General features: G+C 36.3%; 2 protein-coding genes across 5 annotated transcripts; both read right to left on the bottom strand.

The window, feature by feature from the left end:
• Nucleotides 1-111: 111 nt before the first annotated feature.
• LOC141657092 (protein NPGR2-like) lies at nt 112-8,326 on the bottom strand. 4 transcript variants are annotated; one of them, XM_074464219.1, is made up of 7 exons: nt 8,031-8,326; nt 7,789-7,827; nt 6,868-7,142; nt 4,604-4,856; nt 1,888-3,104; nt 1,091-1,241; nt 112-614 (listed from the first exon to the last, which is right to left on the bottom strand). In XM_074464219.1, exons 3-7 carry the CDS (start codon nt 7,123-7,125, stop codon nt 295-297), a joined length of 2,199 nt encoding a protein of 732 aa, XP_074320320.1. In that variant the 5' UTR covers nt 7,126-7,142; nt 7,789-7,827; nt 8,031-8,326; the 3' UTR covers nt 112-294. The 4 variants fall into 4 exon arrangements, with proteins under 4 accessions (XP_074320320.1, XP_074320319.1, XP_074320318.1 ...); XM_074464218.1 differs by having other exon boundaries at nt 7,941-8,204; XM_074464217.1 differs by having other exon boundaries at nt 7,789-8,326.
• Nucleotides 8,327-13,843: 5,517 nt separating this feature from the next.
• LOC141656019 (peroxisomal membrane protein PMP22-like) lies at nt 13,844-16,941 on the bottom strand. The gene is made up of 7 exons (XM_074462984.1): nt 16,493-16,941; nt 16,281-16,379; nt 15,452-15,553; nt 15,266-15,341; nt 14,595-14,665; nt 14,396-14,481; nt 13,844-14,102 (listed from the first exon to the last, which is right to left on the bottom strand). Exons 1-7 carry the CDS (start codon nt 16,562-16,564, stop codon nt 14,054-14,056), a joined length of 555 nt encoding a protein of 184 aa, XP_074319085.1. The 5' UTR covers nt 16,565-16,941; the 3' UTR covers nt 13,844-14,053.
• Nucleotides 16,942-19,264: the final 2,323 nt, after the last annotated feature.

Raw genomic sequence — 19,264 nt, 5'->3', positions numbered from 1 at the left:
ATATATTTTAAGGAAAATCTCACGCACATGAAACCATCTCATACAAAATCCGCTACCTGTTTAAGAATTTAATTAAAAAAGAAAAAGCAATAAAATCGGAACACTTCAGGATTTTAAAACTGTGGTCTTTCATTTTTTTTTTGGTGCTATTTTATAATCCCATAATTCAAATTGCCCCCCTTAGGGTGCAATATCATTATAAAATCATATTTTGACGAAGTATTAAGGACTAGGAAACTAGATTTTCCAAGAGATAAATTCAATTAGAGTCCTGTACAGGGAGGGAGGGGGGCATCATCTAAAGGGCTCAACAGGAGCAGTCTCTTCAAGAACAGTAGCAGCCTCGAAACATTCGACAGCTTCAACAGCTGATGTGCCTGCACTTTCCGACTTGTGGATCAGCCCCAGTGTGTACCAGGCAGAGTAATTTGTCCTATCAATATCGATAGCTTGCCTCACTAGGCTTCTTGCTATCGGTAATGCTTCATCTCCATGCGTCATCATGATTTTAGCCATAGAGATCAAGCTCGGGACGTGGCTTGGGTCTTTGTCAAGTGCCTCCCAGTATGCCTGCTGAGCTTCCTTGTCAAGCCCCTGTGCTTGATAGAGTATACCTGTTTACAAGATGTCATTCAAAGAAGCGTCATTTCGTGACTTGTATTCAGTATCCTTGTCGCATAAATAACACAGATGGTTCTCAAGTCATGAACTGAAAATACAGCTGCATTATCAGCACAGAGTCGGATACTAGCCTAAATAGCAGGGTAAGGGGGTTCGGATGTATGTAACCTTATCTCTTTGTTTACAGCACATGGAGGTTTTTTCCAAAGCAAGAGTTACAAAAAGGTCATTGGGGCTTTCATCTTGACGATCATGAGACGTAGTTTATCACCTCCAAAAGGCTGCACAATCTTTACTATGGTTTTGCAAGAATGATTTTTGTTTTTGAAGTCTATTTATGAAAAAAATACTTCACGTCTTCTCATTGCACAATAAAAACATGAAAATTCTGATAGGAGCGAAGAGCGATCTCAGGGGTAAAGTTCAAATATCTCGGCCACAAAGACAATACAAGAGAAGTGGCATGTACCTTTGGAATGGCATCTAGACGCAGAATGAGGAGAGAGGGCTTGTGATTTAGAAAGACAGAGCTCAGCATCTTGCCATTGCGATAGGTTGGTATACACATCCGCCAGGTCGTGCCATGTCTCCATCTCCAGTATTTTCCCTTGGTCTCTCCTCTGCCATAAGAAATTGCAATTCAAGAATCATTGTATCATTCAACTTTTCTAAGTGCAACATAACCGAAAAGTAAATTCAGTCGATACTTCATTTCCACACCCTCCAGTTTGTATATAATGGTTTTTTGTGGACAAAAAGAAGATTCTTTTTCTTCAGACTTGCTTAATGAAACGTTTGTCGTTCTCTGACCATATCATAAAAGTACATTGACGCTAAAGATTTTCCCACTTGAATGGTTTTCAGTGTGTGTGTGACTGTCAAAGTTTAGCAAATTTGATGAATGTTTGAATCAAAACGTCATTATGAACAAATATGACAGCAGCGGTATACGCAGATAGATGCTAGAGAATAAGTTGCACAACAAATATCCAAATCAAAAATACCGTATAGCAAGTACTACCTTCATCCCAAATTTATTGACCTCATTTGACTTTAGAAGTTGATCAATGTCAACCTTAAACGTTGATTACTCCAAATGTATGTAAATATACAATGTGAAATTTGTCATGTTTGATTTATCAAAACAACGATTTTCATTTTTAATAGTATCGTGAAAAAATAGTGTCAGTCGGCATTGTTTGTCAGCATAATCAAATGAGGATAATATAAATGGGTTGGAGGGAGTACGTAAGAAACAGAAAATACCTCTAGATGCTTTTTCCCGACACCAAAGCTCTTCCTTCGAACTTGAAGAACTGCAAGGACATGAGTGTATGTCTTAATAGCATTCTTTGTTTGCCCTTGAGCAATTTGGAGTTTAGCTTTAGTCCTCAGTAGTTCAGCATGTTCCCATTTCTCAGTTTGCTCGAGAGCAGCATCGACAATGGTTTCTGCATCCAGATAACGCTTCTTAGCAGACAGTATCCGAGCCAAAAGAACCCATCCTTTACTGCTTGAGCCATTCTCAAGTTTTAAAAGCTTCTTTGCATGAGTAAGTGCAATATCCAACTTTCTCTGCTCGGCATTTTCAAGGGCAAGCTGGTAAATTACATTACTATCTAGTCCTTTCACCAACTTTTCAGAAGTTGCCAATGCATCCAGAGCTTGAGATTGCAGCTCTACCCTCTTTGAGTCCGAGGTAACATTTCTTGATTGAGCGGAGGATAAAGTACCTAGTAAACAGCTGGCATTACCAGCAAGCTGTTCACATTGTCCTTCAAGTCTCTTGGTTGCTATGGTTGCATAATTGAGCCCTTCCTCAGTGAGTTTAGTGTCTCCGGCACATATTTTTGAAGCTAGTAACAAATCCAGGGTGCAATCTTTATTTCTCCGGTCGTTAAGAAGGTTCCTCAATAGGTTCAGACTCACCTGATCTTCCCCTTCTCCGTGATAGCAGAGAGCTAGCGTCCTACATCTTCCTTTTCTATCTATGACATATTCCGGCAACTCCTCTAATTGAAGGGCTAACGTCCGTAAATCTCCTGAAATAGAGAGGGCAAAAGAGAGATGGTCCATGATTGAAGGGTCCCAACTGATTCTTCTCTGAAGAAATTTCTTCAGTAAAAGCAACAGAAGAAGGATGGCTTCTTCTATGTTGTTTTTAGGGATGAATGCTCCTTCGGGTTGGAAACGAAGAATCGGTGGACTTGCATCAATGCCACTGTACAAAAGAAATATGGCAAACTCTTTCTCGATCCCTGCTCGAGTTTCCACTTCGAGATCCCAACGAAAGAGTAATGCTTGTCGGTATGCTGAAATTGCCTTATGGGGATTTCCTGCAAGTTTCCACAACTCGGGTAGCAACTCCACTGCCTTGTTCAAGATCTCCTGAAACTTATAATGGGTGGAAAACCTTCCATTCATACCGTCTGGTATTGCAGACTCCACAGTTTCCAGAATAACATGGCATGATTGAGCAGCTTCTGCAAAAAGATTTAAGAATATGATTTGAATATATGATCTTTCAAAAAGTCTCTCATAAGGCGGTTTTGCAAAAAAATATTGCAAATCACTCATTACGAAAACTCATACCACTCCATAGATTATAGTATGATTACCTAAAGGGTTATTTTTCACAATAATATTCATGTACAACCCACTTTACAAAAGTACTTGTAGCGATCCTTAGCACTATATAACTCTACCAAATGTCTTGGCTCCGCCAATTTCGCATATTGAATGAAGCAATAGTTCTTCACTATGCAGTGCATATTCAAGAAAGAGCGCAAATGGGTACGATACTTTAGTATTATCAGAGTCCCATAAAATGAAAAAAATATGATCCTGGAACCTATATTAGCCCAATCCACATAGTCATGAGAGTAACACTTGGAAGAGGCCACTATGACCCTAACACTTGAAACATGAAGTCTATGAGTTTTGATGGATCATGGATGTCGATAACATAAAACGCAAGGGAAGTTGCTTATGATATAAAGTAACTAACAAACAACAAAGCTTTTCCCTGAAATAAATCGGGCTACAGTTACCAAATTACAGGGTAAGGCAAATACAACAACAACAACAACATTACCCCAGTGCCTCAATGGCTCCCGCAAATTGCGGAGTAAGGGGGGGTCGGATGTACGCAGCCTTTCCCTTGTGTTAGCAACACAAAGAGGCTGTTTCCGAATGACCCAAGATGAAAATTGCGTCGATAACTGCATGAAGGACCACTACTTCACAAAAGAAAGAAGCGCAGTCACATTAATGAGCCATTTTGATTTATTCCATTATAATCCATAACCAAAGAGTAATGAGTCTTTGGCTCCATTGGAAATATGGAAACTACAGGGTAAGGCAAATGAATAAAAAAAATTATTTCATAAAAAAGAGCATCCAAGATTGTTCATCAAGAAGATCAGAAATATTCCTCAACCTTTAAGTCTCAAAAGTTCCTAATTGGCTATTTCATTTGCAATTCAAATCTGGTAACTGACATCAATAGCAACATCAAAGGCCGAATTCTAATATATATTCGGTCGGCTATCATGAATCCTCCTTTGAAATCATCCACAAGAGAGAAATATTTGAAATGCTCACGTGGGTCTCGAACGAACACAAGTAAAACCTTGGACTCCATCAATAGCCCAAAAAATCCGAACAGATTATCACCAATTGACTATTTAAACCTCCGCTAATTGCTTATTTGCTTTATTAAACTCGCAAAATAATACTTCAATTATTGTTCATTATCAGAATCAATACGAGAGTGGGACAAGGGAACCAAAAATCTCGTACAAGGTATAAATGAGATTAAGCACATCGATTAGAAAATTCAATTTACTTTAAAATTACAATGGGAAAGAAAATATTATCTTGATAAAACTGCAATGCAGCACATAGATTACAAACTTTGATTTACCAAATATCATCTTCATAAAAAACTACGAGTATTAAATAAATAAGCACACAAGAATACCTTCAAATCTTCCAAGAGCTTTCAAGGCCTTCGATTTGAGAAAAATTGCTTCAAATAGGAGACTAATGGCATGCAGTGACATGAGCGGCACAGAATCACTCTTAGAATGGCGTCTTTGTGGCTCACATCTTCTGGTTAATGCAACTTTGATGTTTGGTTTTACAACATCCATGTCAATTCCTTCAAAAACGCGATAAGCAGCTTCCATGTTGCCTTTCTGGTACTCCAGCCTTCCTAACAAAGCCCTGGCTTCCTGCACATCATAGATGGAATCATAAGACCTCGTTAATGGTTTACGCTTTTGAGTTACTCCGCAAAAGCCTAAAGTCGCCAGCAATCGTCTCATTTTCTCTCTAGATATGAATTCTCAGACTCAGTTATAAAGGATATATATGTAAGATAATGTCAAGGAGAACAAATATCTTGCAATGATTGAGGATAGTTTTTAAGGATCATCAGGCTCGTGGGACTATCTGAATAAATATGAGCTGTCTTTTTCTTCAATCCCACATTAAAAACTCAATCTTATCCTACAAAAGGAGGCAAGAATACAGGTTCGACTGGAAGATAGCCGAATATTAACAGGATGAGTGTCAGGTCCGTTCTCGTAACCTGCTCGAATGTGCCCGAAAAACAAGAAGAGGATATAGTAAAAAATCAACAAGTTAATGTTTCATGTATAGATATAGTCATATAGATGAAACACTATCTAGATGATTTCATTCCTAAACAGCAGAATGTGACTGATAATAGCAACCTGTACTTCTCGCTGAGTATTTCGACACTTCACTTTATTGTTTAATTTTTTGTAACTTCAACTCGGTTTCAAGTGTTCGGATACGGTTATTTTCCGCAAAGGTTTCAATTTTTTTGGTTTAAACTGAACTGTCGAAGTGTCGTGTCATAACAGACACTTCAAGTATCCAACACGGGACATGTGGCCAAAGTGAAGTGTCAAAAATACATAGGTTTAATTACGTTCTTAATCACAAGTTCCCCAGATTACTAGAAGCTAATCTTGAATAGATTCATTTAGCAATTATTTCCAGATTTACAATATTACGACCTATAGTAACTAGCAAGCTTTGTTACCTTTACCTGATTCCGTACAACAATTAAATAGCAAAATCTGACGGATAACAGTAACTTGCACTTATAGCCGTTCATGAAAGAAACTTATCCTTACTACAGAGTATTATTTAATTACTCTTTTTATTACAAGTTTCCCGAAAAGTAGAAGCTAACTCTAAATAGATTCATTGTGTAAATGTTACCAAATTATAGATATTACGACATACCATAGTTTCAAAAATTTCAGTTTTCAATAGTTCCTTATAAGCGTCATAAATCTCATATAGGTTTAAGCTCCGACTGCATGGATGAAAGCTTCCACGCAAACGACGTCAGTTTTCAGCGCCACATGCCTACTTAGATTAAACACCCAAACAGGTATAGTCACCTTGAAGCTTAACAAGACAATGCAAGACTGTTGGCTCTACAGTAGTTCAAACTAATCTTGCGGGAACTAGGTATGCAGATACGTCAGACATCATCCCGGGGTTTGCACCATCTTCTGGACTCTGAGTCCTCATCTTAGCTTGTACTGGCGGATGCACGTTATAGGACCCCGGATCATTGGATAACGAAATTAAATTTTGGGAATTTTGCCAGGATATTGTGCTAAAAAGTATTGAAATTTAGAGCTTTTGTATCATAATATCATTAAAATATTGAACAAGACCCGAAAATATGATTTTTTGGGTCTGCCACCGTCAATGTGCCAGCCAGATAGACCTACATAACTGGTGAAAAAGTAAGGCTAAGGGTATAGAACAGTTAGATGTCGTAGCTAGCCCGTAGTACTCGGTAATAGATGCGAGATGATAGCTCTCAGCCTGGATCACATACTGTTGTACTAAAGAGAAGCTCAGTTTACGGCTGAAGCAAAATAGGGCTAATGTTACATGAAGTACAATTGAACATCAAAGACTAGCTGCTCCAGAGAGAAACTAAACCAGGATACGCTATCCAAATGTGAGACCATCTAATTCAACAGTAACTGTAAAAATACCGCAAATACTGACTGCATATGAGTTATAACATGGATTTAGGTTGGTCTTCCATATGAGATTCGTCACATACAAGACTAACGTAACAAATACGTCAAAAAAGATTGACTGCACATAATCTTATTCACGGCGACACTGGACCAAAATGGATAAAAACAAATGATGCAATCTTTAAAAGGGAACTAATAGACGAACCTCGTAGTTGAGATAACCACTTTCACGGAGAGATGACTCAGCTTCTTCAATGGTGCTCGTTTGGGGTTTGCTTTCAGCCTCAACCACTCGAGCTGAATAACCACTGGCTGAATAGTCTCGAGTAGCTAAGGATGACTCTGATGACTCGGCTACGTCATCAGTTGTCATTTGCTTCCCTAAGAAAATGCATTTCATCATCTTCTTCAGCCTTACCCTACCACCAACTCCCGACCTTTTTGAACGAGGATTTGCTCTCATATTACTAATACGTTTTTCTTTAACACCCACAATGCACATAACAACAAACGTCAGACAAACTCTTCTAAAAAATTACTAACAAGTAACAATATTGTCCTACAAACATACACAATTACTGAACTTCAAACAATATATTTCGAGATTGCTTTCTAAGATTCTCCTTGAGACACAAATAAAAGAATAGCAAAGCCAGCAAATCAACAAGAGACACAACAAATGCAGATACAAGTGTAAAATTCCAACAACCTCAAAACCCTGATCATCAACAGAAGTAACAACTAACAAAAAAAACCTTTTAGCCACATAAGAATCCGGGATCGGCTAACATGAACCATCAAGAATCATAAGAATGAAAAAGGCATACAGTTCAGGCAAAATGAGAACTAGTATCACAGTCTCAAATTTTTCATAATTCTCTTAAACCCAACACAAATTCTCGTTTAAGACGGAGATATCCGTAAGTGTAAACCCAACCACAAGAAGAATCATCCACATAACAATGCTACACCAACAAATTAAGGTACAAACAATCAAAATAAAGCACACAAACCCAATTCTTCTACACTACTCATTAATCCAAAAAAGCAATTACAAAAGAAAAAGAATCAAAATCATAATCATAATCAAAGAATAATAAAGGAAGAGAGAAAAGAGTAAGTATACCAGTTGATTGACAGAAAGTATGGAAGGAGCCCACAAAACCTGAAAACAAAACAACATTTTTGCAAAACAAAAGCTTTAAAAAGCCTTCAAAATTATGATAAAATGGTAAGAATCCAAAGACCCACCTACCAATTTACCAACTTTAATCTTACCCTCTTATTATTTTCTAAAAATTTGCATAAAAATGGTAGCTTTTTGACTAATTGGGTATATTTAGTGGATTAAAAAGCCAAAAAATTAACCTGAAATTAGGTAGATTTTCTTAAGTATTAATCAAACAGTTAAAAAAAAATTACACTCTCAAAGTTGAGGGATTAAGTGGTTAATTTAAGTGGTAAGGATTAAGTAAATTGGTATTAAAAGGAAAGAGATTGGAGAGATTGGAAGAATCGGAGGAAGAATGTGCAAGTGGGGTTGTCTTTAACTCTTCCTTGTTTTGGATGACATGATGAATCAGTCAACTGCGTGCTACTTGAGTTAATCATTTGTTTAACTTCCCAAGTCTTGATTTTTGTCTTTAATTATTACACCCAGTTATATCGAAGATGTTTTAGCTTATCTGATAAATATAGGAAATTGAATAAGATATATAGTATTTGAGTATGAATTCTTGTTTCCTTATATTGTATTGCACTAGAATTTTTATGGTTTTCGAGAATCACTCGTTGTGATTAAATTAAAAGGACGTGATTTTAATAGAAGCATTGGATTGGCAACTAATATAATGAGATTATTCATGTTTTGAAAGATTTTTAATTAATAATCGAATAAATGTATTTTTATTTTTGTGTTAGAAAAGATTGTTGTTTTGTAATGACTAACGTCGAGTATGAGACACTATTATAATTTCAATTTAATTATTGAACACCGGTATTATTGAAGTGACTTAACTGCTTTAATAAAAAGCGGGTTCGACTCACTAGTGTCTTTTATACAAAATACTTACAAAAGACATTTACATATCATATGAGCAGTAGGTCTCCCTTGTGACGGGTCAGATCTTGCGACGGTTATTTTGTGAGTGGAAATGGGTAGAGAGGACACCCCATGTGCTCCTTCTCTCACCCCCTATGAGTTTTTTGTGAGACAATATGGTACCCGTCCTTGTGACGGATACCCTCCGTCATAAAGAGAATTTGTGCCATATGAGTAGAGCTGGCAAGCCTGATCCGACCCGAGTGACCCGACCCGAGTGACCCGACCCGAACCCGAGCAAACCTGACCCGACCCGAACCCGAAAATATTATGACCCGAAACCGACCCGACCCAATGACGACCCGTAACCCGACACGACCCGATTATCAGTGACTCGAACCCGACCCAGACCCGACCCGATATTGACCCGACCCGATACTGACCCGATTAAATTGATGACCCGACAATTATTAAGCTTAATTTTGATCAAAATGAAAGTGATTTTTTGTTTACATTGATATGTTTGACTTAGTAAATGGATTAATTAAACCAAATAATAGGTTAAAAACTAAATTGTAAAAAATTATAGTAATGCGATTAAGTTATCGGACCCGATAATGACCCGACCCAAACCCGAACCGACCCGATACATCATTTGACCCGAAATGACCCAACCCGATAACGATCCGAACCCGACCCGACTCGACCCGAAAGGGTATGCTGACCCGATATGACCCGAATCCGATATGACCCGACCCGACGTGACCCGACCCAAACCCGACCCGACTGACCCGATTGCCACCTCTACATATGAGTATGTATTTCATCCGTATAGGACTATAGTTTACTTTGACAAATACTGTATCAATAAGGAGGGTTGACTATTGAGAAATGAGAGAAATTGACAAGTAGACTAAAATGCAAATGAGTGGTCGATTTGCATAATATAATAAGATAAAAAATTAAATAAACAACTTAAATACCGAAAAATTTAAATATTTGCAAAAATTAATGAGATAAATGAGTTAATGTTACAACTACTTATAAATTTACTGAGTAATAAATCGTACACGATTTCGGGAAAAAATCATTAATTGAGCGGAATTTTCTATAATCTACCTATTTATTGAAATGAATACCACCAAATAATGTTATGGACCATTATATGAAATTTGGGCAACATTTAAGCCGAATAAATTTTTTGTGTATTCCGGAAGGATTATACTCCTTATACTAAAGTATTTATGGAAAATTCACGTGGTTTCCTCGAATTTTATCATTTTGCATGTGGTACCCAACTTTTTAAGTTTATGTACATAATACCCTACGTGTTTAATTTTCATGCCCAACATACTCTTTTTGTCGCTATAAAAAAAACTCAATTGCGCATAACTCGTAGACCGGAATTCAGAGTAGGCCAATTTTTTTTCCTAAAATGATTATCTCGTCATAATTTACGATTTGAGGAAAAAAAATTGTCGACTGACATTTCATAGGGTTTTTTTTAACGAAAATCTCAAATCAACCATATCTTCGATCTTAAATTTCCAAATGACCATTTTTATTTTATCATTTTATAGATCTCGAAAAGTTAATCAATCTGGAAAAAAAATTAGTCAATTTCGATTTTTGGTCTATGATTTATGCTCCATTGAAAATCTAAAAAACGATTAAAAAGGCACGTTGTGCTTGAAAATTAAATCTCAAGGATATCATGTGCACAAAATTAAAAAGTTGGATGCCACGTGTAAAATGACAAAATTCGAGGGTACCACGTGAATTTTCCGAAATATTTATAATATTTCATTTGGTAAGTTAACTCTAAGACCATCCCCAAGCAAAGGTCGCGCTAATTAGGTCGCGACCCGGTTTTACTCTTAATCTCACCTTATTAACCTTGACCCATTTTTACCCTCCCAAGCAGAAGGTCACGACCTAGGTCATCAACTCAATCATTTTCCACTTTCCAACAATTTCAATCATTTCTCACATAATCACCCCACTAAAGCTTCTCATTTTTTTCCAATTATCATTTAATTTATATAACTTAATTTTATTTTTATAATTTTATAAATAATTTAATTTTAAAATAGTAATTACGAGTCGATGATAAATATTTTATCTTTAATTCGGATATTAGTAAAAATATTAATTTAATTTTATAGTTGTATTTTAACGAAAATCTATTCAATGTAATAATCGTATTACTATTTTGAACCGTATAATAATCGAGTCAATATGATAGCTTTAATACTCCGTATTAAACAAACTCAAAAACAAAAAACAAAAAAAAAAAAAAAAAAAAAAACTAAATTTGACGTGGTCAAACCACATAGACACAACAAACCAAACTCTAAAATTAATCCCCCTTTTCCCAAATCATTACCCCCAACCCAGATATACAAAGAATCCCAGTTAAAAAAAATCCTAGCCGATCTTCATCATCACCATCTTCAGTGCATCACCATACTCGATCTTCACCATCATAGCCGATCTTCATCATCATCGATCTTCTATTTCTTAATCAATCAAACATCGTTAACATCTCCTATTCGGGACGCTTACGTCTCACGCACCGTCATCTTGAACGATTACCATCACCGTCGTCGATCAACACCGTCTTCACCATCACCTTCACAACACCGTCAGGTAGCCATGTATTTATCTTTATTTATTTTTCTGTTTTGAGGTTGTTTTGATTTTCTTATTTATAAAAATATTAAAAATATAATGGTGTATTTGAGAAAATAGAAAAAAACGAGTGAGTCAAAATATATCAAAATTAAGCTCATTTAGTAGACAATTTAAAAATATAGTTCTTTTTTATATGCTCATATTTTTTATTGTTTCGATTTACTGTATAATTTCCATTTAGTTTCTTATTAATTAGTTCTTCATATATTTCTTTTATTTGGGAAAATTGCAGGCATTTGAGGGAAAGTAACAGCTACTTTTGCAGACAAGACTAAAGTGTGTCCTTGTAACCAAACAGAACATGACACCTAGCAGGTCATGGAAGAGGTCGAGGTCACTGCAGAAGCGTCACAAACTGACCTTTACTTGCCTTGGCCACGACCTGGGTCACGCTAATTTTTCCCTTAATCATGATTAAGGTGACCCAAGCAAGGTCACGACCTCCTTCACGACCTTGCTTGGGGATGGTCTAAGTGTAAGGAAAACTATCCCCTCGAAGAACATAAGTATTGCTCTAAGCTGAATTGAGTGTACGTTTTAACACGAATACTTAATTAATCCATCTACTCCTCCTATGTACCTTGAGTTTGTTGGGTAGTACGGAGTATTTGATTTCTGTACTTAGATAGTTGGACGTTTGTGTCCAAATAATATAGGACACGCAACAAGAGAGAGTTTTGGATTCTAAATCTTCCATACTAAGTTTTGGATTTACTCACTCATTGACTATAGCCTATAGGTCTATAGGCATATAGTCCATACTAATTTAAGATGGTTAGTGGTTAGCAATTTGGCATAGTAGATTACTAGATTGGGACTTGGAGTCGTTCTCATCATTAAGAACCGCCTTAATTAAATGTGAGCCTACTCCTCCATCCACCACTAGTACATTCATGCCTCACAAATGGATTAGATTCGCTTAATACAAATTTTACAATTGGTCTTCCTTTAAATAGGCCATTTTGGTTTAAAGTAATAAGACGGAATTTTGTAACTATTTTACGATTAAATGTGACTAGTATTGAAAATAAGTTACCATTGTGGTTACATTTAACCATAGAAGGTGCGCCTTAATTAAATGTGCGCCTACTCCTCCATCCACCACTAGTACATTCATGCCTCATAAATTACAACACTGCCTATACCATTGTGGTTACATTTAACCATAAAAGAATCACATATGCAAGCTTCAGACGAAAAGTGGTCGTCTAAAACAAGAATTTGCGCAAATTTTTATGAGTCTCTGAGTTGTGATTTTGGTTACCTTAGTAGATGGTTTATCTTGGTATTTTTCACCTAATAATTTGAGAAATGAAAAGAAAATAAAAATAATATAAAGTAAATGATAATTATGGCCATGCACTTATCGTTGATTCAATGATATGTGGCTTTGGGGTTAGTCTTAGAAAAGGCATACTCCACTTTCATAACCATTCAAATCAACCTTGTGTATACGTGATAGCCTGTAAATCATACATACTAGGTTATCCACCTTCTTTATCAAGGTGACAGACTCAAGTTTAGAAAACATAGTTTCAAGCCATAATACTCCCACAAGATTGTACCAGCAGGTTCCTGAGCTTCGAGCCTTGAATGGGCTCGAACCTCGGACTTCTTGTACCGGCTAAGCCTTACATGTGTTGGTTGTGTTGGAATAATGGCTTTAATAGTCTTTTTGTCCTACATTGTAAAAATACTTGTTAAGTTATTTTTTGGAACATCTTTTAATGTTTTCAAAGGTTCAATTTCCGAGACTGATTGGCGCAGTCTACGGAATTGATTGTTGTGGTCATCCAAACTGATTGCCCGGTTTACCATGCTTTCTTATTTTCCAAAATTTGATTTCGTTAATTCTTAAGCCTTTTTAGCCTATATAAAGAAGCATTCTCCTTCAGTTTTGAGATGACAAAAAATCATTCTTCTCACATACATTCTTAATAAGAAATATTCTTTGAGGTTTTCTGGCAACGATCTTGGCGGTTCTCATCGGCGTCTTTGCCTACACCGAAGTCGCAGCGGTTGTGTTAATCCTGGGGGTCGAATGCCATTGAGGCCGTGTGTAGCAAACGGGGCATATTTGACTTTAGGACAGTGACCTCAAGTCACGTCACAACCTCCTCTTTATCCAGATAAGCTCTCTCGTTTTAGTATTTCATAACTATTTATCATAATTACAATTATATTATTTACTTTATAATACATAAGTTAATTTGTCCAAGACATGTTATGTTATTTTGCTACTAGTCATACTATATGTATAACAGGTTGTTCATATAATTACGAGTATTTAGCAAGTGCGAGGGCAAGACGTTCCAATATCACTTGGAAGTTTTACTCTTAATGGCTGAGGCTATGCTCGTAACAATGGTCTAGGGTGGTGGCTAGTAGCCACAGACGATGGTTGGGGTGGCAACTGGCAAGGGAGGATTCCAGATTGTTGCCAGAATGCCTGTACATCTATTGATCGGATTCGATTTTATGAGATTAAAGGTTCACAATCACTTGCAACTACTGGTATGGAAATCAGATTATACTGTACATAATGAAGAAACACACAAGATTTCCTCCTATTACAAACAATGAAAATGCTAATAAATTCATAACAGCTTCAACAGTTCCTATAACTCAACTCCACCAGCAAAATTATCTTCCAATTTTAGGCATTTTTAATGGTGGATCTGGCTTTCAGGTTAAGGAATATTGCCCTGCAATCGATAACAAACATAATCAAAATGCTGTCTGTAAACCTGTGCATTCTGATTGATTGGTTTTACAATTATCCAAAACCAATCAAATTTTTTATCAACTTACCGATCAGCTGATTCATGTTTTTTTTTTTTAAATAAAAAATTGAAATTTGAAACTCAATTCGATATGATTGTATTTCCTATAAATCTATAATTTGTCGCCAAATCATGAAATTCATGTATTACAAGGTTAAGGACACGAAACAGATCAAGCAAAAAAAAAAAAAAAAAAAAAAAAGAGATGTACTAACCAGCAAGAAGCAATAGAGCTGTGGAACAAGACTCGCAGTTGCAGAGGCATGTACTGGTAATTAACCCAATTAACAATTGGCCAAAACTGTAAATAATACAACAGTTAAAAAAATCTTTATACAATTTCAGATTCCGGAACATACTATCATCATTCACATAGCATTTTGGAAATTTAATTCAGAGAAAAGTATCAATTACCTTCCAAGAAGTTAATTGTACAGTAGGATAGTCTTTCTTAACCTTGCTTTTGACCATTGGCCATGATCTTCCTGATTCAGTACAACATGAGGAATATCTCAATCAACAGTCCAGGAAATCGTGAAGTGAATAGAATTTACAGTCAATAAAACCAATCGCTCCCATGTATATAGCTATAATTTATACCACTTGACATGACTTATCTCATAGAGAAGAAATACCAAGCACTTTGATCAACTAGTGACGGATTGATCTAGTTTAACCACAAATCTCAAGTTCAATCCTTCAAATTTCAAAATGCAGTAGCGTTAAGACTCAGGAGGGAGAACTTTGTACAGAAATCATCTTAGTCACCTCACTTAATGACAAAAATAGTATGTAGTACCATACAAGTATACAACGGTCTTACAAAAGATCAACTTGTCATAGAGGAGATCTTGTGCCATAAGGTCATAAGGGCATAAGGCCCACTCATGGATAGAATCTAGAAACTCAAGATCACTTTCAGTTCCCAGACAACGTCGCAAACAGAACTTGAATTCTACAGTCTACATCACCCAAAGTAGGTGTACCAACATATGTTTAACAGACTAATATCAAGACTTAAGAGAAGGCATATAAACATGACTATTGCGATTCCAAACGTAAGTAGATTACTATAGCAAACATACCTTCTACGACAAGGCCATAATACATCATAAATAACATGTTGTTCCATGGACTGATAGTCAACTGCTCCAATAAGACCTTTAGGAGGAAAAACAATATTACGAAACTACAGCAAAACTACTACAAAAATTCAGTACCAAACATTATGTAAAATACATATATGTAGATTGTAGTATAAGCTTTTTTACCTTCTTCCCAACAGTTGAGTTTCCTTGTTTCCCTTTGAAAATTTTGTCCATTAATTTGTGAAAGAAATGCCCAACTGGTCCAGAATACAAAAACCCATAAACCTACACACAAGTACACAACATCAACATCAAACTTACTTCTTATAAATTCCCTATCACCAAAGATGTGAACTTTGACCAATCGTTGGTTGGCGCAGTGGTAGCATGGGGCTGCGCTTGGTAGGGAGGTCTGCGGATCGATCCCCCACAACTGCGATTGGGAGGGATTTAAATACCGTAATCCTTGGACACGCCCCGAAATCCGGATTAGTCGGCCCAATGTGGTTCGGATTACCGGATGGTTTAGACCAAAAAAAAAAAAAAAAAGATGTGAACTTTGATCCCTAACACAGAAAAAAAATTCACACGAGAGATTATTGTGAGAGTGTTTCATCTAAGAATCGCTCATACTACCAAAGATGTGAAGTTTGAAGTTTGAACCCTTAACACCAAAAGCTCTTACAAGACTGTATTGTGAGACACTGAGACCGTCTCATCTAAGAATCGCGCATATTATTATTACCAAAGATGTGATACGAGATAGTACTGTGAGACAGTCAAACCTAAGAATCACTCATATTACCAAAGATGTGAACTTTGATCCCTTAACACAAAAAACTCGTACGAGACAGTACTGTAAGACCGTCTCATCTAAGAATCACTCATATTACCAAAGGTGTGAACTTTGATCCCTTAACACAAAAACTCGTACCAGACATTACTGCAAGACCGTCTCATATAAGTATCGCACATTAATATAATATAATAAATATAATCAAAGAGGGTTTACCATAAGCAGTAACAATCTCTTTAACTGAAGCTTTTTAATCCCAGAAATCTTCTGAGCAGTAAAATCACTACACCCAGCTAAAACTCCAGCAGTAATTGCCTTAAATCACCATAAAACAAACCATAATCACAAAATTAGAACTAAACCCAGATCAAATTCACCAAAAAAACAACCCAAATCAAAACTCAAAACATAATTAAAATTCATTCAACCTTTGTTCTAAGAGGGTGAATTTGAAGCTGCAAAAGGTATTTCTTCCATACATCAGTAATCAAATCAGACATAATTAATCAATAATCAATACAACTCTATATGCTTAATGCCTGATATGTGTTTGATGAAATGTCTCAGAGAAAATTGTGATTAAAAAGGTGATGAAAAGAGGGTTTGACCAAAAATGAAAGGGAAATTACTGGTAATATTACAAGTAATTTAAATTAAAGAAGAAGGGTTGTTAGGTGACATTATGAGCTGTGAGTTATTGAATCTCTGTTTCTCGTCAACGTGTGTGATCAATTTTTTAAATTATTTTAGAAACAATTTTGATTTTGATTTTAGACGTATCTTTTCTTTGTTACTTCTGGGCAAGTTCATGCAAAAGTCGTTAACTACCAACGTTTTCCTGCTCTGACTTCTGAACTTGACAGGAGTTTAACAACCTGAAAATGCAGTACAGATCTTCTGTATATGCCCCATCATTTCTCTATTGACATAAGTATCAATTTTGATTTTTATTATCACCATTTCTATTATAAACTGTGATGTATCAAATTTTAAGGCAGTGGGACACAACCTTTTATAATACTAGTTGGTTGCACCGCGTGCTTTGCGTACGGTCTCCCAAGATATTTTAATTGTTGACATTTTATGTACATGTTAGTGTATTTTATTTGGTTCGGTTGTCTGTGCATGTTGAGTGTCATACACAATGAAACTCTTATTATTATTATTATATTATTTTGATGGTTGAATTGATTGCAAACAAAATTACAACCATTGGTAAAATATTCGTTTTTAACTTTGCAGAGAGCCTGGATATCCGAATAACACTATGCCGTTTGCTTAGATGGTTAATTGTTAAAAACATAGTAACATAGAATACATAAGACATTAGTAGTATGTTGTAGCTTGTTAAGTAACGTAAACACATATACAAGACTTTGTTCAACTACACAGATATTCTTAAACACGATTTATTAAGAAAGTTATAAACATTTTGCACTCAAAACGTAGGCTTATCAACACACACCACACACATAGCGGGTTTTTTTGAAGCTATATGGTGCATTTCGTTTTGCGCTTGCATTTTTAGGTAGCTATCTTGTTTTCGGTTGATGTTTATATAGTGTTTTTTTGAAGCTATATTCAGTAGGTGTATTCTGAGTTGGACAAATTTGCGAGTATTCTATAAAACTTGGATCATTCGATAAGCGTAGTACCATCATTAACTTGCTAACATAGATATTAGTCTTTTTATGATATTACACATAAACTGGCAGCCATATTAGAGAAAACATTGACGCTTAGCAATAATAGCACTATTATCTATCACTGGCAACATTTTATTTCTCCATGTCTAAATCTGACAGATTGAGAAGTGGACACAACGATGAAACGCTCTTCAAAACTAAACTTACTGATCCAGCCTTGCTTCAGGAAAATTAGAATGGTGTGTTTTTGGAGACAGTTCAGAGATACATTACAATAAATGCATCGACAACATTAACATATGCGTTATTTGCCTCTACATCAGCCATGATGTGGGCTTGATGCCTTAGTGCATTTGACACCTACACATAGAATATACCTAAACTCCCCCTCTTCTTCTCCTTCTCCTTCTCCTTATTCTTATCCCTCCGCCTACGCGTTTAACTATTCCTTCTCATCCTCCTGTGGCTTCCGTATCTCTTCCTTTATGCTTCTCCCTCCTCCTCGCCATTCGTACTCATATCCTTAGTCTTTATCCCCGCGCTTCCTCGTCTTGTTATTCCCCCTTGTGCTAGTCCTAGTGCCATATCCCCTTCTCTTATGGTACTCCCTTATCCTCCCCGCTTCATATACTAATGCTTTTTTTTTCCCTTGCCGTTATTATTCCGCCTCCATATCCTCTATTCCCTGTCGTTATTCTCCCCACTCCTCCTCACCCCCCCCCCATTTCTCCTCAACCCACTCCTTTCTTTCCTCTCATCCTCTTCCCCTTTCTCGTCAGCTTACTCCCCCTTCCTCTTTCTCCCTCATCTTTTTCTTCTTATTAGCAATCGTTTGTAAGTTGATTATTACATTTCATTTCTCCTCGCCTTTGACTTCTTAATTCATTATCACTTTCCTCCTTCCCTTTCCCCTTCTTCTTCGCCTCCTTGCCAAATTATACCATTAAAAAGAGTGATGAAATAGAAGTGAATAACTGATCATGAAATTTGAATGGACACCAGGCTTTAAGGCTTGAAAAAAATGGGGTTTCATGAGATTAGGTGAATGAATCATTGTTTGCCATTTTGGAATTCTCATGTTTTGACTATTTAGGGCAGATGACTTAATAAATGTGATTGGTTTCTATATAGAAATATGGAGTAGTAAATTGCTTTTTACTCTTAATTTTATGTTAGGAAGGTGTCACCTCGTTTTATTAAATTGAACGTTGGGCTAAAAAATGACTAATTCATTTACCCTTCCCCTGCACACACGCCTCCTTTCTTACCATTACTCGTCCCGTATGCCTCCATTTCATTTCCTCTCGTCACCCGCTTACATCAATCTTGCCTTCAACATCCCCAATATACTTCCTTATTATTTCCACCAAGATTGACCTAGAATCTTCATTCACGACTCTCATCACCTCACCCACCATTAAAACACCACCACCTACCTTTCCTATGTTCATCAACCATATCCTATGTTTATAGTCAGAATAATTGCAATTGAATACTGTCTCTAAGTGTCTTCAAAACATCAAGAAGATATTTGAACATTTGAGAAATTTACTG

This window comes from Silene latifolia, chromosome 5 (assembly GCF_048544455.1).
Source record: "Silene latifolia isolate original U9 population chromosome 5, ASM4854445v1, whole genome shotgun sequence".
In the NCBI taxonomy this organism is placed as follows: domain Eukaryota; kingdom Viridiplantae; phylum Streptophyta; class Magnoliopsida; order Caryophyllales; family Caryophyllaceae; genus Silene; species Silene latifolia.
The sequence above is the reverse complement of the archived record's forward strand: the minus strand, read 5'-3'. Positions and strand labels throughout refer to the sequence as shown.